The sequence below is a fragment of the Nycticebus coucang genome, chromosome 10 (genome assembly GCF_027406575.1).
Source record: "Nycticebus coucang isolate mNycCou1 chromosome 10, mNycCou1.pri, whole genome shotgun sequence".
In the NCBI taxonomy this organism is placed as follows: Eukaryota; Metazoa; Chordata; class Mammalia; order Primates; family Lorisidae; genus Nycticebus; species Nycticebus coucang.
In genome coordinates this window covers 114,282,022-114,300,614 of record NC_069789.1, presented here as the reverse complement: position 1 = coordinate 114,300,614, position 18,593 = coordinate 114,282,022, and the positions used below count along the sequence as shown (strand labels likewise).

At 47.5% G+C, this 18,593-nt stretch overlaps 1 protein-coding gene across 1 annotated transcript; it reads right to left on the bottom strand.

Annotated features, from left to right (window-relative positions):
- Positions 1-2,834: 2,834 nt before the first annotated feature.
- On the bottom strand, positions 2,835-8,713 carry LOC128596690 (kallikrein-4-like). Its single transcript, XM_053606326.1, has 6 exons — positions 8,636-8,713; positions 7,911-7,982; positions 6,675-6,858; positions 5,708-5,958; positions 5,489-5,625; positions 2,835-3,956 (listed from the first exon to the last, which is right to left on the bottom strand). The coding sequence occupies exons 2-6, from the start codon at positions 7,969-7,971 to the stop codon at positions 3,804-3,806; spliced, it is 786 nt and encodes a 261-aa protein (XP_053462301.1). The 5' UTR covers positions 7,972-7,982; positions 8,636-8,713; the 3' UTR covers positions 2,835-3,803.
- Positions 8,714-18,593: the final 9,880 nt, after the last annotated feature.

Sequence of the window (18,593 nt, the reverse complement as noted above, 5' to 3'; positions counted from 1 at the left end):
CACTTGCTTTGGTTGGGGGGCCAGTACCTCTCCAGTTGGACTGGAAGCTGGGAGGAAGAGCAGGATGACAGGAGTGGGTCTGGAGAAAGGATGTGGCTTGGTGAGGAAGGGATGAGCTGGTCCTTGGGGATGGAGATCTAGGGGACAGGTGGGATGTGACTAGCGTCTGAAGGCTGTGGGGCACCTGAGGGTCTGTGCTGGGACCTGAGGGAACAGTGGATCATCCAGAGGTGTGAGATGTGAAATGCAAGAGGAAGAGCGTGTTGAGGAGGGGTAGAGACAGGGCGGTGTCTCTACCCCGCCTTTTCCCTTTTTTTTAGAGACAAAGTCTCACTTTATCACCCTCAGTAGAGTTCTGTGGTGCCACAGCTCACAGCAACCTCCAACTCCTGGGCTTAGGCGATTCTCTTGCCTCAGCTTCCTGAGTAGCTGGGACTACAGGCGCCCGTCACAACGCCCGGCTATTTTTTGTTGCAGTTTGGCCAGGGCTGGGTTCGAAACCTGTCACCCTTGGTATATGGGGCCAGCACCCTACTCACTGAGCCACAGGCGCCGCCCGAGAGGAAGTTTCTTATGCAGCAGGTGGGATGAGTCTGTGTTTGGAGAGATTCAGGTGGGGTCAGGAAGGTTCAGCTTTGCCTTGGCTTTTTATATCCTACTGAAAAGTTCGACTCAGCCTTGGCTCCTCCTCTGCCATGTGGCTGCACCCAGCTGGACCTCTCCGTCCTCCATCTCCAGCTGTCCTGGTGCAGCCTTAGTGCCCAACTGTTTGTCAAGAACTCAGAAGGTGATGGCATTTACCAACTTTCAAACAAATGTTAGCCTGCCATGGATTTATTGGTAGAACACACGAGATCCTGGGTTAGAGACAAAGGATGGGCATTTTATTACTCAGGGCACAGCAGGTGGTATGAGGTTTGGGTCGTGAGGGTTCACCTTGCCCCCCAAGTCCTGTGGGGTGATGAGAGCAGTCCAGGAAGATGCTGTGCACACAATGGTTTGTGACACTGGTGTGGACCCTGAGCTCAGGAATCAGTTTTACAAGGGTTGCTGCTTGCAACCTGCCTGGCCTTTGCCTCTAATGGAGATACTACTTTTATTATCCTGGACCACAAACAGAAACTCAGGGACAGGCATTTATTGTTTTGAACATTAAACAAATTAGTTCTGGGGAAACATTATCTTTACTGTCCTGGACAGTAAGGAAACCTGCTTTGATGGAGATACCATCTTGCCAGACTGCTTGCTGGTCAAACATCCCTGATAGACTGTTTGGGCAAAATGATTTATCTTTACTCACAGGACACGTAGAGATGTTAGAGGCCCATGGAAAAGTGTCTCACTGTTCAGCTTGTGTCCTCATCCTTCTCCGCAGGAGAGCCTTGCCTATCCTTTCTTACCCTGCTCATTGCCACCACATCCACGTCCCTCCAGCTTCACCAGTGTTCCAGGACCAGTTTGTGACTATGGCAGATATAGTATGGTTATTTGATCTGGATGAACAAAACCCTCCCTACGGTTGGTGTTTATGTTAGTGTCTCCATGTGTGTGACTTTGACCTGGAGGGGCCATATCCATGTTTTCCATATAAAGGCTCCTGTTCCTTTGACCTTGAAAAGTCCACGTTTTGTACTTGTGAATCAGTTGTCTGTGTGTGTGGTAGGTGTGCAAGGCCCTGCCTGTCCACCACCTGCTCACATGTGTGAATTGCCTCCAAATGCAAAGCGTGACAAGTATGTGACTTGGGGGCTGATCTTGGGATGGATTATTTCCGTTCTCCATGGTCTCTGTCTCTCTGTGTCTGTCTCTTTCTCTCCCTGCCTCTCTCGTCTCTGAGTCCCCTCCCCCCCCCCGCCACACTCCTTTTGCACATGGCAGGGATGTTCTCTCAGTGCCTCTTGCTCTTCCTGGCTCACCATGCTCGGTACCCTCTCTCCACCTGCCATTTGCACTGCTCCACGCTCTGTCCCTGGCTCTCTGTCTCTCTCTCCCCACTCCTGTTCTAGGTCTGTGGGCCAGGAACTCAGCCATGAGTGAGCATCCTCTGACATGGCCTCAGTATCTTCCTGTAGGACCAGAGGAGAGAGGGAGAAAGGGTAGAATGGACATTTTTTGAGCTAAAGTTCCCCAATTCACTGTATTCCCATCTTCCCTTTCAGATGCTGCCTGGCTCCTGCGGTCCACTGGTCTGCATCACAGGTGTGTAAGGATGTCTGTGTGTGTATGCATGCACACGTGTGTGTGCTTGTGTATGAGTATGTGAGGCTTGAGGGTGCACGAGTTTGAAGTCCTCTTTGATTTCTAGAACATTTTCTTGCTCTGTGTTTCGTTCACATATTTGTTCCTTTCATGTCTGTTATTTCTTCCCTATCGTGGGTTCCAGTTATAAACATATTGGATCTTCTTTGCTTTTCTTTTATAGATATCATTTTCTCTTAGGTCATATTAAAAAAAACACCTGTTTCTGTTCAGTTGTAAGACTAGAGAAGGAAATAGAAGATTATAAAGCAGGGACGTATGGATAAGTGGAGTGAGAGTTCTTGAAAATACTGACCCACTTACCCTGGAGTTAGGTGAGTGATGGAAATATGTGGCTCACTCCACCTCAAAAAAACTTTTAATGCTAAGAAGCTGTCTGCATCCTCAGTGCTGAAGGAGGGCTGCTGGGCAAGTGGACTGCATGTCTAGTCTGGGACACAGCAGGGTAGAGGGGCTTGAAAGCTGCATGAAGCTCAGAGACACCTGTCAGATGGGGTCATCCCAGTTGCATCACCTACCAACTGTGGGTTTTAGACCCACTTCCCTTGAAGCAAACCCTGAGATTTGGATTCTTGTGAAAGGTATTTATTGACAGGGGACTATCAGGAGAAGAGGAGGGAGGCATAAAGAGTAGTGTAGGGGAAGGAGCCAAGCAAGGAAATGTTATGGATTTGGTTTGAGTCTACCTCCACCCTGAACCTGAATCTGGAGGATGAACTGCCTACCTTCCCACCTTGAAAGATACTTGGCTTCTGGGCCATGAGTTGTTGGCCGCTGGCTGGCTGCTTTAGAATGGGGTGGGCATAATCTCCTGGGTGCAGCAATTCCTTTTGGATGAAGGGAAATCCTCTTGAGAATGCCGATGTTGTGAGCTGTTAGAAGACAATGTCCTCAGCACCTGCGGGATTGAGGGGTGGGGCACCAACAGCATCCGGGGACATGGGGTCTGTGTCTTAGGCAACCCCTGCCTTAGTTTCTCCAGATGTTAAATGGGGATAATATTACTGTATTTCATCAATTCTATAACTTTCTTTTGAATGTGTCTGAAAATGAATGTGTTTGAATTCAATGGAATATTGTAATTTAATTGGAAGTGTTTTCCCCCCTGGTTGTGCATCTTACATGCCATTATAGATCTGATGAAATATTATTATATTCATCTCATGCAAATGTCATAAGGTTTGAGTGAGTTAATCTGTGACACATAAATAGTCAACTATCCTTTCTGCAGAACACTGGGTCCTTCCCCAAGACTGGGCACAATGGTCTTCTTCTGAGGACTCTTCCCTGCTCTTGAAGTGCCATTGCTGACCTCATTACAGTTATGGAAAGAGGTCCTGAGGTGGGGATTGATCTGTGGCTCCAAGGCTCTGCTTCCTTCCAAGCTTCAGTCTCCCCACCTTCCAAACCAGAGTGAGCAGCATCTGATAGAGCTTAGGCCTGGACTCCTGGGTCTGAGGGAGAAGAGTGCTGAAGGAACAGACTCCTAGCACCTGAGAGAGGAAGGACTGTAGGGGGACAATGTGCTGGGTCCGGGATCCTCCTCAGTTGTCCTGTATGGTTTGCTGGATCCAATCAGAGAACTTGCAGACTTTGGTGTACAAATTGGGTTTCTCCAATGGGTGACATGGAAGCTTTCCTGCAGACACAATACCTTGCAGGAAATTGCCACAGACAAGGGGGCCCCCAGAGTCACCCTGTGTGAGAGAGTGAGAGAGAACATGGGTCAGAGAAAAGAGGAGAACAGTCAGATGTGCACCCAGAGGGACACAAATGCAGAGACTGGGGGCAGAAAGAGAAACAGGGAGATGAAGAGGAACAGCAGCGGCTACCTTGCCTTCAAAATCGGCCTGTCCCCTCCTCATCAGTTTCACTTCGGAGCCCTGGACCACCTGCTCTGCTTGGCCAGCTTGTGCTCTGGGAGAATGTCTGGTCTCGTGACACCCTTGGCATCTATGGCCTGGTTCCCTCTCTCTGTCCACGTGTGTCTTTGGATCCATTCTCTCTCCCTATCTCCTCGCCCTGCTCTCTCTGTCTCTGTCTCTCTCCCCCATTTGTAGCTAGTTGGCTGCATCAACTCCTCCTTGTTTTTTTCTTGAAATTTTCTCTGTATTTCCCTCCATATTTCTTTCTATATAATAGTTTCAAACTTTTTTTCTGGGTTACTTTCTTGTTTCCCCATTTATTCTTTTTCTTGGTGTGTATAATAAAGAATTAGGGCAGCACCCATAGCTCAGTGGGTAGAGCACCGGCCACACACACTGGTGCTGGAGGGTTTGAACCCGGCCAGCACCTGCTAAATGACAATGACAACTGCAGCAAAAAAACAGCTGGGCGTTGTGGTGGGCACCTGTAGTCCCAGCTACTTGGGAGGCTGAGGCAAGAGAATCGCTTAAGCTCAAGAGTTAGAGGTTGCTGTGAGCTGTGACACCATGGCACTCTATGGAGGGTGACAAAGTGAGACTAAGTCTCAAAAAAAAGGCTGGCACTTGTTTCTAGGTTGGGGCAGTACCTTCCAAATGGGCTTGAAATTTCCCAAGTGATAGGAGTGTCTTAATTATTCATGGTGGGCCCATGATTGTTTATACTAAGGAGATGACTCAGGGTGGGGGCAAGTTATCCCATAAGATCAAGCAGTTGATTAAAGGTGAGCCATGTGATATCAGCCTGACCTCTAGGGAAGAGAGAGGTGGACTGGTGAGTGAGTTCAACTACACGGGCAATGATTCTATCAACCGTGATTACCCAATGAAACCCCAATAAAAACTCTGGGACATCAAAGCTCACATGATCTTCCCTGCTTGGTAACTACACAGGGGTGTGTCAGGAGGGTGATGCATACTATGGACACAAAAGCTTTGCTTTGGGGGACCCTCCCAAACTTCACCCTGTGTGTGTCTCTTCAGTTGCCTGGACCTGATTTGCATCCTTTATAATAAAACTGTCATCACAAATGTTGCACTTTTCTGAGTTCTGTGGGTTGTTCTAGCAATAAGCCTGTGCCCTCAAACTGTGGAGCCTGCAGTAACCCCATAGTTAGTGTCAGAATTGCATCATACTCGTATCCAGCCTCTATCTCATTTCCCTCTGGTTCTCTGTCCCTTTCTTGGTGTTTCTTTCTTTCTGAATCTCAGCTTGTCCTCAGCTCCTTTTTTTCTCTGTACTTTCTCATTCTTACATCCCCATTCTCTCCTGAAAGTCCAGACCACTGACTCTCCTAGAAACTCACCTTGCAGGCACTCTCTCCTTTGTTTCTGTTGGCAGCACAGAACACGCTTGAGTGCTCTGCGTCAGGATAGAAGGCTTTGCAGCTCTCATCTGTTTCCACAAGGACATTTGCACACTGAAGCACTCTGGGCAAGTGGTCTAGGAAACAAACCCCAGAGTTAGAATCAATGGCTGGGAGAAAATGGGCTCAGAGAAGAACACCAGACAGAGGAAAACTCACTGTTTGCCAGACGACCCCAGCCAGAGATGACACAGGTGGTTCCAGGGGCTGGGCACTGGGGAGCGATATTGATGGTACGGATGGAGGCAGATTCTGTGACTGGTTTCTTCAACTTGATGAGCATAAGGTCATTGCATTTTGGCTTTTTTTTGAACTTTGGGTGCTTCACTGAGAAGGTGGCCTTCATAGTCCGACTTCCTGGTTCTCTTTTTGCATAGAGGTTGTGCCGACCCAGCTTGATGGTGTAGGAGCTGAGAGGGAAGGGCTGATGAATACCACGGCAACCATATCCTCATCTCTCTTCCCTAACCCAATGATTATAATAAAATTGTAAATATAAGTACAGCACCTCCCTGATTTCCATGAGTTGTTCTAGTGAATTATTAAGCCTTCGGAGTGGTGAAACCTTTGAATTTGTAGCCAGTTGGTCATAAGTGCAGGTGGCCTGGGGACTCTGGAACTTGTGACTAAGGTCTGAGGGGAGATTCTAGTGGGGGTCTCAACCTATAGTCTGCCCTAACTCCAGGTAGTGTAAACATTGTATTACTTTCAGCCTGTTTTCTTTCTAGCTCATTTCTCTCCAGTTTTACATGTGTTTCTATTATGAAACACATTCCCATTCAGAAACACAGCCCTATTTCCAGTCCCCATCTCCTGTCTAATCCTATCACCATGACCACCCCTAATCTAATCATCAACTCCCATCTCTCTTCTTCCCAGCCAGGAAAAAACTGTTTAGAGCATCCAAACAGCTTACCTTGAGGCCTCCTTTTAACTCTTGGGGGATTCGTTCTCTCTGCCCATCCATCCTTCACTCTGGGACTCCCAGTTTAAGTTGGGGGTCTTTCCCTTAGCAAGTATCCACTCTAGCTCCTGACTCAAGAGAAGCTGCGTCTCTATTCAGACCCGGCTCACAGGCTGAAGCTCCGCCTGGATGAGGCCCAGCGCAGCTCAGTCCTGCACTTACCTCCGGTAGCAGTGAGCAGCCGAGAGCACCCACTGAGGATGCACCAAAACGCCCCCGCAAGAAATTCTGGCATTCCGGACGATGGCAACCTGCCAGGGCTGGGAGTGAGGGCGGCACTCTGCACCGTGTACTATGAGGCTTTCCGTGAGATTGTCTACGGCTCCTAAGGGCAGGATCGCATTTCCTAGGGACAGGGTTGGGCAAAAATAAAGGATCAGTATGCAAATAGTTGGTCCATTCTGAGGGAGAAAGACAGGGTCTGAGGGTGGGGCAGGACCAGGCAGGTGAGGCCTGTGTCAAAGGGAGGAAGTCTGAGGGAGCTTCTGTGTCAAGAAAGAAAAGCTCCTGTTTCTGGCCGCTGGGACCCTGAGGACGACTGATCGGCTCCTCCAAGGAGCCAGTGCTCGGAGGTGTGGCCAGGACTCCTACAGGCAGAGCCAGTGTTGGGGTGCGTGTGGGTGGCCAGGGCTCCTGGAGGAGGGTTGGCCAGAGCTCCTAAAGGTAGAGACAGTGCTGGGCCGGAGTGGGGGGTGGGGAATGGGGGGAGGCCAAGGTTCCTAAAGGTGGAGCTAGTGCTCATGGGGTGTGTTCAGGGCTCCTAGAGGTGGAGCCAGTGCTCAGGGGGTGTGGTCAGGACTCCTAGAGGTGGAGCCAGTGCTCAGGGGGTGTGGTCAGGACTCCTAGAGGTGGCACCAGAATGTGGTCAGGGCAGGGACCTTGGAGTCCCGCTCCTTTCTTAGTGCCTATGGCATTTCTACAAGCTCTCCCAATTCCAGGGAGAAGGTCATGGCTTCTGGAGGTGGAGCTGGTGCTCACTGGAGGGGCCAGACTCAGGGAATGGAGTTAGGGTAGAATTAGGCTCCACAGTGTGAATGGAAATTGGCCTAGACCTCTTGAGTGAAGGGAATGGATTCTTGGGCTGGGCTGTCCACACGGTGGACCAGTTCAATCACAGAGTGTTCATCTGGAACCCTCCCCTCTCCTGTTCCCTCAACACCTGTAGACACACTAGGAAGCCAATCGTTTCCTTTTTACCCACGTCTTTCCTCTCCTTATCAGCTGCTCAGTTCTCACAAGTATTACTTGATTTAACCAAGCCCTGGGTTATGTCCATCAGAAAAACACGCACACTTACCCTTTTATACTGACCCTGAAGAGGCCCACTGCACATTACAGTTGTGTAGGAAATCACAGTTGAGAGTCACAATACACCTCACACACATCTCTCACACACACCTGTGACGAAGTGCACGAGGCACCCCAGGACCCAGGTCCACGGGCTTCCTACTGTGGTCATCCTGTCAGCACCTAGTGAGAGAGTGGGGACTCAGGTGAGTCTTGGAACTTGCTTGCGAATCTTGGAGATTTTGTTCTAGGTCCCTCCCTTCTCCATCACTGGGAAGGAAGAAGTTAGATGAAGAAAACCTTTTCCTATCCTGGGCTCTGAGATCATGGGCTAAGAGATGAGAGAGGAAAAGAGGGACAAAAGGAGAGGGAGAAGGAGAGGAGCAGATGAAGACTCAGAGGTAGAGTGGGTGAGGGGAGTGTGGAGAGAGAAAGGCACAGCAGGTGTCAGCAACATGCGGAAGATGGATACATGGGAGAAAGCGAGAGGTACAGAGAAGGCAATGGCCACAGAGTTCAAGGCTCAGAGAGTCAAGGAACAAAACGTGGGTTAGAGACGGACTGGTGACAGAAAATGAGAAACAGAGAAATTGAAAGACCTAATTGAAGAGGTAGGTAGAGAGCAGCAGAATGACCCAGAATCAGGGTGTTACAGACCCCAGGACTTCCAAGAGAGAAAGCAAGTGTGAGAGACAAGAGAGTAATAGAGGGGCAGCGCAGGCACGAGAGGGGCACGTGCAGGAACCCTGGCGCCCTGCTGAAGGGGAAGAAGGGAGCAAGGGGGGGGTAGACCCTGCCAGTGGCTCCAGGATGGGGGTAAAGCACAGGCTGCTCACCTGGGCTCCTCTGGTCTCCTACTAGGATGATCTCCTGCCTGCTGCCTTTCTGGGACCAGGACAGGCCTGAGGTTTTAAGTATCCTCACTCAGCCTGGGATGTCCTCCCCCAGGTACGGTAAACACATTCCTCAGGTCAGCAATATTTCAGCTAACCCGCCTCAGGCTGCCCTGATCCGAGCTGCAGGACCAGAGGTCAGGACAGTGCCCGCTGTCACTCTGCGCACTTTCCCAATTCCAGGCTGTGCTCTTAGCCTCTATTCTTCTGCTCTTCCTCCTTCCTGAGTCTCCACGGTTCTCTCTGCCTCTGTGGCTGCCTGCAAGCTTTCTCATGTGGTTTCATCACCTTGTTAATATTTCTCACTGGACTCCAGATTCATGGGATTAAATTCATCCCCATCCTTGGTCCATGGATTATCTATCATTCCTGTGCTCACACCATGCTCTTGATCTGTTTATCATAGAGGATAAGCACCTGCTAACCATCCACCAAAATAAAACCGAGGTAACCCACATTAACCACACAGATCTGCTGCCACCCACCCCTCCATTTCCTCCACCCAGGGGAATGACATTCTGAATCCTGCTGGCAAACTCCCCTTGCTTTTTCTTCTGCCTCATTTTGCCTCTGTGTATCTTTCAACAAGATATCTACTAATGCCAACTGTTTTAACCTTCTTAAAGTGTATCATGCTGAAGGTGATCTTTTGAGATTTTACTATTTTTACTTAGAGTTATACTGCAGGGTCATATGGTTGAGTGTCCTTTTAAATTAATCTGGTTTTGTTTTGTTGGCTTTTTTTTTTTTAGACAGGGGTTCTCACTATATTGCTCAGGCTGGTCTCAAACTCCTGTCCTCATGCTATCCTCCCACCCAGACCTCCCTAAGTACTGAAATTACAGATGTGAGCTACCATGTCTACCCAAAATTTATTTCTGTTGGCTGCTGTATGAAATTTCAGTATGTGGACAAATCTCACCTGGTTGTTTCTGGACTCCTGGTTTATGGTGGGCTGAGCTCCTGCCTGCCTAGTTTAGTTTATTCACCCTCTGCCCTGGGATGGGCATTTAGTTTTTTAAAGCTGTTTTTGCAAAGTGTGTGTGTATAAAATATAGGGGTTTTTTTTTTTTTGGAGACAGAGTCATATTCTAGTGCCCTGGGTAGAGTGCCATGGCATCATAGCTCAAGCAATCTTCACCCCTAGCCTCAAGCAATCCTCTTACCACAGCCTCCCAAGTAGTTGGGACTACAAGCACCTGTCACAATGCCTGGCTAGTTTTTCTATTTTTAGTAGAGACAGAGTATCGTTCTTGGTCAGGCTGGTCTCTAACTTCTGAGCTCAAGCAATCCACCTGCTTTGTCCTCCCAGAGTGCTGGGATACATGTGTAAACCACTGTGCTCAGCCTAGTTTTTTCTTTTGATATGTGAGTTAAGCCCTTTTATATTTTGGTGATGAAGGAGTTTGTCCTCTCTCCTCCTTCCCTCAATTTGTTTGTGAATTCAGGAAAGCTGTTTCATCCCTGGTGGGTACCTGTGTTCTAATACCTTTATATAATGCTCTTGGTCCCCTCTTGTTATATACCAGTAAGAATTTACTTAACTTGCATGTCTCTGGTTCATTTGGAGCTTGGCCAATAAATCTGGGTTTGGGTGGGTTGACTATACTGTGTGTACCTTTATTCCTCCTATGGGCACAGGAGACCAGGGGCCAGCCTGGGTGGTTTCTTCTCATGGTGATGGCAAAGTGCAAGACCACCGACCACGTTAGTGCTTTTGGTGTCCCTGCTTGGATAATATCTGCTAACCTCCCACTGCTAAAGCAAGTCACAGGGTCAAATGTGGGGACAGAAGTGGGGAAGTATACCCCATCCGGGCCTGATGCAGAGCTTTGATTTATGGCTTCTTTGTCGACTGAGCTCAGGATTTCAAAAATAGCTTAGAAAAAGAGCAAAGGAGCAATAGTCATTGGGTTCTTGCATGCTCACTACTGCTTATCTTTGGCCTTTGTATGTGAACTTTGGTTTGGCTAAATATAGCAACCCTGCCTCACATCACAGTTACCTGAGTATGATAAGTGTGCGTATGTATGCGTGACGGCTGTGCACGAGTATGCACGGTAAGCGTGGGCTCCATTGTCTTCTGGTGTCATGTGTCCTGCCAAGGAATCGCAAGCCCATTTAGGTCACATTTCCCTTATAAGTCATTTGGTATTTTCATCTAGATGTGCAGACTTTGAGGTTTTACTAGAATATATTTACCAACTTGTTCAGTTTCCCCAGGTACCTAGTTAGCCTCTCCATTTAATGTTTGATTTCACAAAAGCTTTCCTAAGGTATGTGCTTTAGGTCTTTATTGGTTGGGTTTTGTACTCAAGGTGTCCAGTTAGATGTATATTAGTTGTTTTTTTTTTGTCCTGCCTTCTACATTTATCACTTTCTCTTGAATAGTTTTTCTTTCTTTTTTTTTTTTTTTAGAGACAGTCTCACTTTGTCGCCCTTGGTAGACTGCCGTGGCATGACAGCTTACAACAACTCCAGCTCTTGGGCTTAGGCAATTCTCTTGCCTCAGTCTCCTGAGTAGCTGGGACCACAGGTGCCCGCCAGAACGCCCGGCTATTTTTTTTTCTTTGTTGTTGCAGTTTGGCTGAGGCCGGGTTTGAACCCGCCACCCTCAGTATATGGGGCCGGCATCCTACTCACTGAGCCACAGGCAGCGCCCTCTAATAGTTTTTCTTATCTTTTCTTTTATTATTATTATTATTTTTTTTTAGTTTCCCCTTTCTATCTTGACTATCCTTTCTATACACTTTGTGTTAAGCGTTCATTCTTCTGTTCCTTTTAGTTTAACACTCTTTTTGGGCCATGTGTGGTGGCTTATGTCTGTAATTCCAGCATTCTAGGAGGCTGAGGCAGGAGGATTACTTGAGCTCAGGAGTTCAGGACCAGCCTGGGCAAGAGACACCAGCCTGGGGCCAGGTGCAGTGGCTCATACCTGTAATCCTAGCACTCTGGGAGGCTGAGGGGAATGGATTGCTTGAGCTCAGGAGTTTAAGACCAGCCTGAGTAAGAGTGAGACACCCATCTCTACTAAAAATAGAAAAACTAGCAGGGCATGTTGGTGCAGGCCTATAGTTCCATTCCACCAAAAATAGCAAAATTAGCCGGGCATGGTGGCAGGCTCCTAAAGTCCCAGTTACTTGGGAGGCTGAGGCAGGAGAATTACTTGAGCCTAGGAGTTTGAAGTCTCTGTGAGCTAAGCTGAGTCTATGGAATTCTAGCCTGGGCTACAGAGTGAAACTGTCTTTTAAAAACAAAAGCAACTATAGCAAATACTTATAGGGACAGCTTGTGTGCCTGGGAATTGTCCCAGGTGCTTGACATGCAGTAACTCACTTTAATAACAGCCTTACCTGGTAACTCCTATTATTACCCTCATTTCACAGGGAGAAACAGAGAGGCTAAGTAACTTGCCCAAGATCACACAGCTAGCAAGTGCAGGAGCTGATATTGGAACTCAGGCAATCTGGCATCAGTGTCTATGATCTTAAAACCTCACTTTACACTGAGTCAAAAGGACAGTGTGAGAGGGAGGGAAAGAAACATGTTCAGTGAGAAAGAGACAGGAAAGAGGCTGAGACCCAGAGAGAGAGGTTGGCAAGAAACAGATCAGCAGCTTTGGGGTGGAAGAACACAGGGTGCCTCTGGGCTCCTGGGGCCTGGGCTGGGCTGAGCTCCTGCCTGCTACTCCCTCCTCTAGGACCCCCACCTGGCTATGACCCATGCTAGCCTGGGCCAGCCAGCCGCCAGGCTGACAGACATGTTCCCTAGTCAGTGATCACTCAGCCAGGCTACCTCTGGCTGCCCCAATTCTAACCTCTTGCTACTCTGGCTCCCTGGTTCATTATCCTTTGAACTTGCCAGGCATGTTCCCATCCCCCACCCCCAGGGCCTATGCACTGGTCATTCCTGCTGCCTGGTATACCTTTCCCCTGGATTCCCCTGTCTCATTCCTTTGCTTTCTTCAAATCTTTGCTCAAATATCTCATTCTTAGTGAAGGTTCCCTTGACCACATTATTTTTTTTACCTTTTTAAAAAAAGTAGCGTGTAGGCTCCGCACCTATAGCTCAGCAGCTAGGGATCCAACTGCATACACCAGAGCTTGTGGGTTTGAACCCGGTCCAGGGCCTGCCAAACAACAATGACAGCTACAACCAAAAAATAGCCAGGTGGGGTGGCAGGCGCCTGTAGTCCCAGCTACTTGGGAGGCTGAGGCAAGAGAATCACTTAAGCCTGAGAGTTTGAGGTTGCTGTGAGCTGTAACGTCACAGCACTCTACCGAGGGTGACATAGTGAGACTCTGTCTCAAATAAAAAAAATAAAATAAGAAAAGTAGAGTGTAATTTTTTTTTTTTTTTTGTAGAGACAGAGTCTCACTGTACTGCCCTCGGGTAGAGTGCCATGACGTCACACGGCTCACAGCAACCTCTAACTCTTGGGCTTACACGATTCTCCTGCCTCAGCCTCCTGAGCAGCTGGGATTACAGGTGCCCGCCACAACGCCCAGCTATTTTTTTGTTGCAGTTTGGCGGGGCTGGGTTTGAACCTGCCACCCTCAGCATATGGGGCCGGCGCCCTACTCACTGAGCCACAGGCGCTGCCCAGTAGAGTGTAATTGACACACAGTAAAATCCACCCTTTTGAATGTACAGTGCTGCACATTTTGACAAGTATATTTAGTCTTTTAACCATTGGCACAATCAAGACATAAAACTTTCTAGCCCCAGGGCGGTGCCTGTGGCTCAGTGAGTAGGGCGCTGGCCCTGTGTACCGAGGGTGGAGGGTACAAACCCGGCCCCGGCCAAATTGCAACAAAAAATAGCTGGGCGTTGTATAGGGCGCCTGTAGTCCCAGCTTACTTGGGAGGCTGAGGCAAGAGAATCGTTTAAGCCCAGGAGTTGGAGGTTGCTGTGAGCTGTGTGAGGCCACGACACTCTACTGAGGGCAATAAAGTGAGACTCTGTCTCTACAAAAAAAAAAAAAAAAAAAAAGCTTTCTAGCACCGGGCTGCGCTTGTGGCTCAGTCGGTAAGGCGCCGGCCCCATATACCCAGGGTAGCGGGTTCAAACTCGGCCCGGCTGAACTGCAAACCAAAAAATAGCCGGGCGTTGTGGCGGGCGCCTGTAGTCCCAGCTACTCGGGAGGCTGAGGCAAGAGAATCGCTTCAGCCCAGGAGTTGGAGGTTGCTGTGAGCTGTGTGATGCCATGGCACTCTACCGAGGGTGACAAAGTGAGACTCTGTCTCTACAAAAAAAAAAAAACAACTTTCTAGCACCCCTCAAAGTTAGTTCTGTGTTTGCTTGAAAATCAATCATAGTCCCTGGCAACCACCAGCCTATTTCCTGCCCTGGTAGTTTGTCTTTTTGAGCACGATATGTCAGTGGAATGAGGCAGCATGCCGCATGGGCACAGCGCACGTGAGAGTCACGTGCGGGGGCATCAGTGGCTTGTCCCACTTTTACTGCTGAATAGAATTTCATTGTGTGGCAGCACCTGTGTATTTATTCACTCCGCAGCATATGGAACATTTATCTCCTTTTTATTTTATTTTATTTTTTTGAGCTAGAGTCTCATTTTGTCACCCTGGGTAGAGTGCTGTGATGTCACAACTCCCAACAGCCTCAAACTCTTGGACTCAAGCGATTTCTCCTCCCTCAGTCTCCTGAGTAGCTGGGACTACAGGCACCTGCCAAAATGCTTGGCTAATTTTTCTATTTTTAGTAGAGATGGGGTCTTACTCTTCCTCAGGCTGGTCTCAAACTCCTGAGCTCAAGCAATCCACCCGCTGTGGCCTCCCAAAGTGCTGGGATTACAGGCATGAGCCACCTGCCCGGCCTGTTTGTCTCCTTTTTAACACTGAGAATTCCCCTGATCTTCCTTATTATTCAACTTATTATATAGGATTTATTTTAATATGCAATATGTTAACATACGTAAGTACATATTAAATTTATTTTATGGATTTATTTTCTATTGTTTGCATCTCTCGACTACAATAAGAACGAGAGCCTTTGCCAATTTTGTTCACTGTTTTACACAAGGCCCCTACAACAGTACTTGGCGCATAATGGGTACTTGATAAATGTTTGTCGAACGAATGAAAATGAATGAATGGTGTCTAGCTCTTTCCATCACTGTATGCCTTGATTTGAGCTTCCCTTTCAGGATTTTGTCTGGCTCTGTTTCTGTTTTTGAAACAGACCACTCTCTCCCTCTCTCTGTTTCTCTCTCTGTGGCTGACTCCCCATCACTCTCCCCTGTCTCTTTAGAAGATCTCTCACAGTGTCTCTGCTGGTCTCTGGAGTATGGTTGTGGCCATGCTTGGAGTCAGGGGTCCTGACTTTGCACTCTAGAGGAGAGGCATGGATTCAGCTCTGGATCTGAATTCTGGGATCTTGGGGTTGTGAGTCAGGCATCTGAAATCTAGATCAGAGGTCAGCAAACTTTTTCCATAAAGATCCAGAAAGTGGTAATGTTAGGCATCATGGACCAGACAGTCTCTGCTACAATTACTCATGTTTGCTGGCCCAGCACAAAAGCAATCATGGACAACACAAAATGAAGGAACGGACTGCAAAGCATTATTTACAAAATCAGGTGGCAGCTGGATGTGGTCTGCTGGTGTAGTGTGTTTACCGGTGATCAAACTGGGACCCGGAATGTGGGCTGTAGGAATGGAAGTCTGAAGCCTAGAGCCCTCTAGGCCATGGGTGGCTGAAGTTGGGGGCGTGTGCCTTGGGTGGTGAGGGGAGGGAGGGGCTGACAGCAGAGGAATCTGTCAGCCACCAAACCTACAAACAAAAAATCCACCTCTGGGGCTGGGTGTAGTGGCTCATGCCTATAAACCCAGCACTTTGGGAGGCTGAGGTGGAAGGATCACTTGAGCTCAGAGACCAGCTTGAGCTAGAGCAGACCTCACCTCTAAAAATAGCCCGGTGTTGTGGCAGGCACCAGGCTATTCCGGAGGCTGAGGCAAGAGAATTGCTTGAGCCCGAGAGTTTTGAAGTTGCTGTGAGCTATGATGCCAGGGCAATCTACCAGGGGCAACAAAGTGAGACTCTGTCTCAAAAAAAAAAAAAGTATATATATATACATATATGGAAGCCAGACTTTTAGGAGCCCGGGGTGGGGCAGGAAGCAGGGACAGAATTATAAGAATGCATATGCCACGTGGCAGAAGGCTGGAGAACTGGGAGTGTTGAAGGGATAGGTGAACTGGAGGAGGTGGGAGGAGTCCCCAAGCAGGTGGGCTGATGCCAAAACCCAAAAAGAATTTAGCTGCTCCCCTGGAGCTCAGATTTAAAGTAGTCAAGAGGCTGACACCAAAAGCTGGACAAGATGAAAAAAAGTTACTGGGAGGAGCTAAGCAAGGTAAGGACTGAGTGTAGGGGAAGACCTCCCATTCCCACCTCCCACCACACCTCACCTGCCTCACCCTCCACCCAGAAAGACCCCACATAGTCCCTAACTATTTAATAGTTAGAGACTTTAGAGGCTGTGGAACTGGAGTTCCAATGGTCCTCGCTGTTCTTCTCTCAGACTGCCTTATTGATACGTATGTTCTGAGTTGTCAGAGAATGGAGTGCTGATAAGACAAATTCCACAACACTCTGGAATCCATAGCTGAGAATAGTTTGAACCAATAAAACCTGCCAAGACTGTAATTAGAACTATGTCACATAACATAGTGCTGGCTCCTTCTCAAGACGCAGCACAGGCTGGGGGTGGGGTGGGGAGGGTGGGCGAGGCTCTCACCAATGTTAATACTTTTGTCTGGGCTGTATCTTGGAGGAGGCTTATGTGGCCTCCAAAGCCTAGGCAGGAAGCAGCTGCCACTGTTTGCACAGTATCTCACGTCAACAGATCAACAGCATCTCGTGCCCTTTGTGTGCCACACCGGACATTGCATTGCCTTGCTTTTACCTCTCTGGGAAGACAGTAGGTCAACCAGATCATTGTGCCTGTTTCTTTATTTAAATTTGTTTTTTATTTTGGTAAAATATGCACTATACAAAATTCAGCATCTTAACCATTTTAAGTGTACATTTCAGTGGCATTAAGTACATTCATGTTCTTGTACTGCCATTATCACCATTCGTTTTCGGAGCTTTTTTTTGTCTTGTGAAACTGAATCTCTATACCCTGAAATACTGACTCCCCATTGCCTCCACCCTTGGCTCCTGGCATCCCCGGTCTACTTTCTGTACCTATGAATGTGACTACTGTAAGTACCTCTAATGGTATCAGATGTCGTTTCTGAGTTGTATTCTTTAGGTCTTGATGGGTTTTAAATTTTTTATTTTCTAACCTTTGTGGCAGCTATGTAGAAATACCATTGGGTTTTGCTTCCAACAAGCTTGCTAAATTCTATCATTAATTCTAGAATTATTTATTGATTATTTGGGATTTTGTGCATTCACAATTAGATTGATGAAGAATAATAATGGTTTTATTTCTCTTTCTTAACTCATATATTTTATTTTGTTTTCTTGTCTTATTTTGCCTGCTAAGATATGTTGTACAATGCTGAATAGAAGTAGTTATAACTGATTTACCTGTCTTTGCAATGTCAAAGGGAAAACGTTCAACAGTTTTTTCCATTAAGTATAATTTTTTATGCTAGACTTATTAAGATATTCCCTATTTTTTTTTTTTTGAGACAGTTTTACTTTGTCACCTTTAGTAGAGTTCCCTGGCATCACAGCTCACAGCAACCTCAATTGGCCTCAAGCGATTCTCTTGCCTTAGCCTCCCACATAACTGGGACTACAAGCTCCTGCCACAGCACCCGGCTGTTTTTAGAGATGGTCTCAATCTTGCTCAGGCTGGTCTCAAACCTGTGAACTCAGGCATTCCATCTGCCTTGGCCTCCCAGAGTGCTAAGATTACAGGAGTGGGCCACCGCACCTGGCCTATTAAGACATTCTTTTTTTTTTTTTTTTTTGAGACAGCATCTCACTTTAATCACCCTTGATAGAGTGCCATGGAGTCACACAGCTCACAGCAACCTCCAACTCCTGGGCTTAGGTAATTCTCTTGCCTCAGCCTCCCGAGTAGCTGGGACTACGGGTGCCCACCACAATGCCTGGCTATTTTTTGGTTGCAGCCGTCATTGTTGTTTGGCAGGCCCGGGCTAGATTCGAACCTGCCAGCTCAGGTGTATGTGGCTGGCGCCTTAGCTGCTTACACCATAGGCACCAAGCCCCGGCTATCTTTTTGATGCAATTTGGCCAGGGCCGGGTTTGAACCTGCCACCCTCCGTATATGGAGCCGGCACCCTACCCACTGAACCACAGGTGCTGCCCTTATGACATTCTTTATCATAGTAAAATTCCCATCTATTTCTAGTTTGCTAAGATTTTTTTTGTAAATGAGTATTGAATTTTATTAAATACATTTTTGTCACTGTATTATTTTTCTCTTTGCCAATGTCATAAATAGCATTAATTGATATTCTGATATTAAAGAGTCCTGCATGCTTGGTGTAAACTCAATCCATTATAATGCACCATTGGCTCATGTGTTGATGAATACAGATTTTGTTTAGGAAACTTGCATTTACATTTAGGACTCATAATCTGTGATTTTTCTTTCTCAGCTGTTTTTATTGAGTTTTGGTATCCATGTTATTAGATCTTGATGAATAGATTAGGGGAATGTTCCTCTCTTTTAATTTTTGGAAGATTTGTGAAATTTTTTGATTCTTTTTCAAATATCTGATTGAGCATTCTTTTTTTTCTTTTTTGAGACAGAGCCTCAAGCTTTTGCCCTGGGTAGAGTGCTGTGCCATCACCGCTCACAGCAATCTCCAACTCAAGCGATTCTCCTGCCTCTGCCTCCCAAGTAGCTGGGACTACAGGCACCCGCCACAATGCCTGGCTATTTTTTGGTTGTAGTTGT

What these genes read in the sequence shown, in the direction of transcription:
- LOC128596690 (XM_053606326.1), bottom strand. Translation starts at nt 7,971, where the DNA reads ATGACCACAGTAGGAAGCCCGTGGACCTGGGTCCTGGGGTGCCTCGTG. An exon ending in CCTCGTGCACTTCGTCACAG is followed by an intron (nt 6,859 to 7,910) that starts GTGTGTGTGAGA and finishes CCCTGTCCCTAG; the next exon opens with GAAATGCGATCCTGCCCTTA. An exon ending in CTGGGGTCGTCTGGCAAACA is followed by an intron (nt 5,626 to 5,707) that starts GTGAGTTTTCCT and finishes TTTGTTTCCTAG; the next exon opens with ACCACTTGCCCAGAGTGCTT.